General features: G+C 24.6%; 1 protein-coding gene across 1 annotated transcript in view; it reads right to left on the reverse strand.

The window, feature by feature from the left end:
- LOC115242576 (aminopeptidase N-like) overlaps positions 1-1,857 on the reverse strand; it is a 9,543-nt gene that overhangs the window by 3,493 nt on the left and 4,193 nt on the right. The window contains exons 6-7 of the mRNA XM_029818969.1: positions 1,444-1,525; positions 489-856 (exon numbers count right to left, since the gene is read on the reverse strand). Of these exons, the coding sequence (XP_029674829.1) occupies positions 489-856; positions 1,444-1,525 (450 nt within the window). The remainder of the gene's footprint in view (positions 1-488; positions 857-1,443; positions 1,526-1,857) is intronic.

The raw sequence follows: 1,857 nt of genomic DNA on the forward strand, positions 1-1,857 counted from the left end.
AAGATATTTCGAAATTTCTGCATTTTTTTCTGTTATTTAACGTCAAATCTGTATTAAAAATTGAGTCTATTATAGTAAAAGATAGAAATTTCATATATTTTACAGTTGATAAAATTAAATTTTTTTTATGGTTTTCTTGTAATATTTTTTTTATATATATTATATCATTATTTTTAATATTTTGGATTTTATTATTATTAATTATAAAGACACGTACATGCCATATACTCGTGGCATGCACACACTAATATTTATACTCGTATAATACGTATAATATAATACTTACGCTCGTATAATATGTATACTGATAATTGAGTAACTTACAAAAAATAAAATATACTAGAAATTTTGTGTAAGCTTGAATTGATTTTGACCATAAATATAATGTCCAAATTATATCCACATAAAGTACATTTAATTTTAGAAATTCAAATATTATACACTATAAGGATAATAAAAATATAAGTTTATGATAGTTTATTCTCAATATTTACCAGTTTGCTGTATGTTGAAAATGATCCATTGATCTTTTTTAAGAGAGAATTCAAATTTGGAATATGATGGTGTTAACCAAACATCTGACCACGTTACGTTAAAATTGAGATTCGACTCCGTAGTATAAGTCAAAGGTATGTAATATTGCTTCTCATCCAACTCATCGTGAAATTGTATCGATGCTGTTACAACATCGCGAGAATTATTTCGCATCACCTCCAACACGGGAAAACATCTCTGCATAGCCCACGAATCTACCATTCTTTTTATGTCAAACTGATACTTGGGATTTAATGCATTCATGACAGTTTGCATAGTGGTCCATAAATGATCGGAAGTAGTTGCTTTAGGCTTAGTGAATCTGTAAGATTTAACATTATGGCAGTATAAACACTGTATATAATTAATCGGCATTATAAAAAAGAAAATCTCACAATATATGTAATTTATTTACGTATTTTAATTTATAATGTAATTTCCACAGACGTAGAAATTTTTAAACTTTAGTTATAGATATATACATGTATATAAATTTAATATAACATATAACAAAATATCTATTTATGTATTTATAATGACTGACAATGTGAATGTTTTGTCATGACAGTACATAATGACTTCAGTTTTTATATTACGAAAATTACAGCCTTATATTAATTATATACATTTCTATAGTTTTCTCGAAAAGTTATTCAATTTGAATTGTTTGTAATTAAATATTTAGTTAAGAAATTTCAATTTGTATCATGTTAAGAAAAATTCGAGTTGAGATTCATTGAAAAATCCATAAATAAGGAATAATAATGTAAATCTGAGATACATTATATATCTAAGTTCTTCAATTAATAAAACTAGAAATATGTTGTCAAACTTATATGTTTTATTATCTTGTTTTTATGATATGTACAATTAATATGTATAATTTATATCACAATATATTATACTCACTGATCGTCCAAATACCTGTGGATACCTATTGAAAATACATCAGACGACAAAGTTCGTTCTAACATGCGCCATATAATGGATCCTACAATGTGTGTTTAAAAGAAAAAAATAATTTAAATTAGTAATAGAAATGCTCACAAAAAAATAAAAAGAAAAACATACAAATGCTTAAGGAGCAAGTGCGGAAGTATGTGTATATATTTGAAAAAATACAAATTTTCGAGAATTCTAAGACTAAAATAGTACTAAACGTTTCGGTGCTTGTCTGGACTCTCTTCAGTAATTATAAGATAAGTATGTCAAATAGTATAATTATTTACAAAAATAATTTAATATAAAAAATAGTTTAATTTAAAATGTTTTTACTGCGCAATGTGCATAAGTTTGTGCATATATTTTTATTTATATATTAAT

This window comes from Formica exsecta, unplaced genomic scaffold (genome assembly GCF_003651465.1).
Source record: "Formica exsecta isolate Colony F162 unplaced genomic scaffold, ASM365146v1 scaffold613, whole genome shotgun sequence".
In the NCBI taxonomy this organism is placed as follows: Eukaryota; Metazoa; Arthropoda; class Insecta; order Hymenoptera; family Formicidae; genus Formica; species Formica exsecta.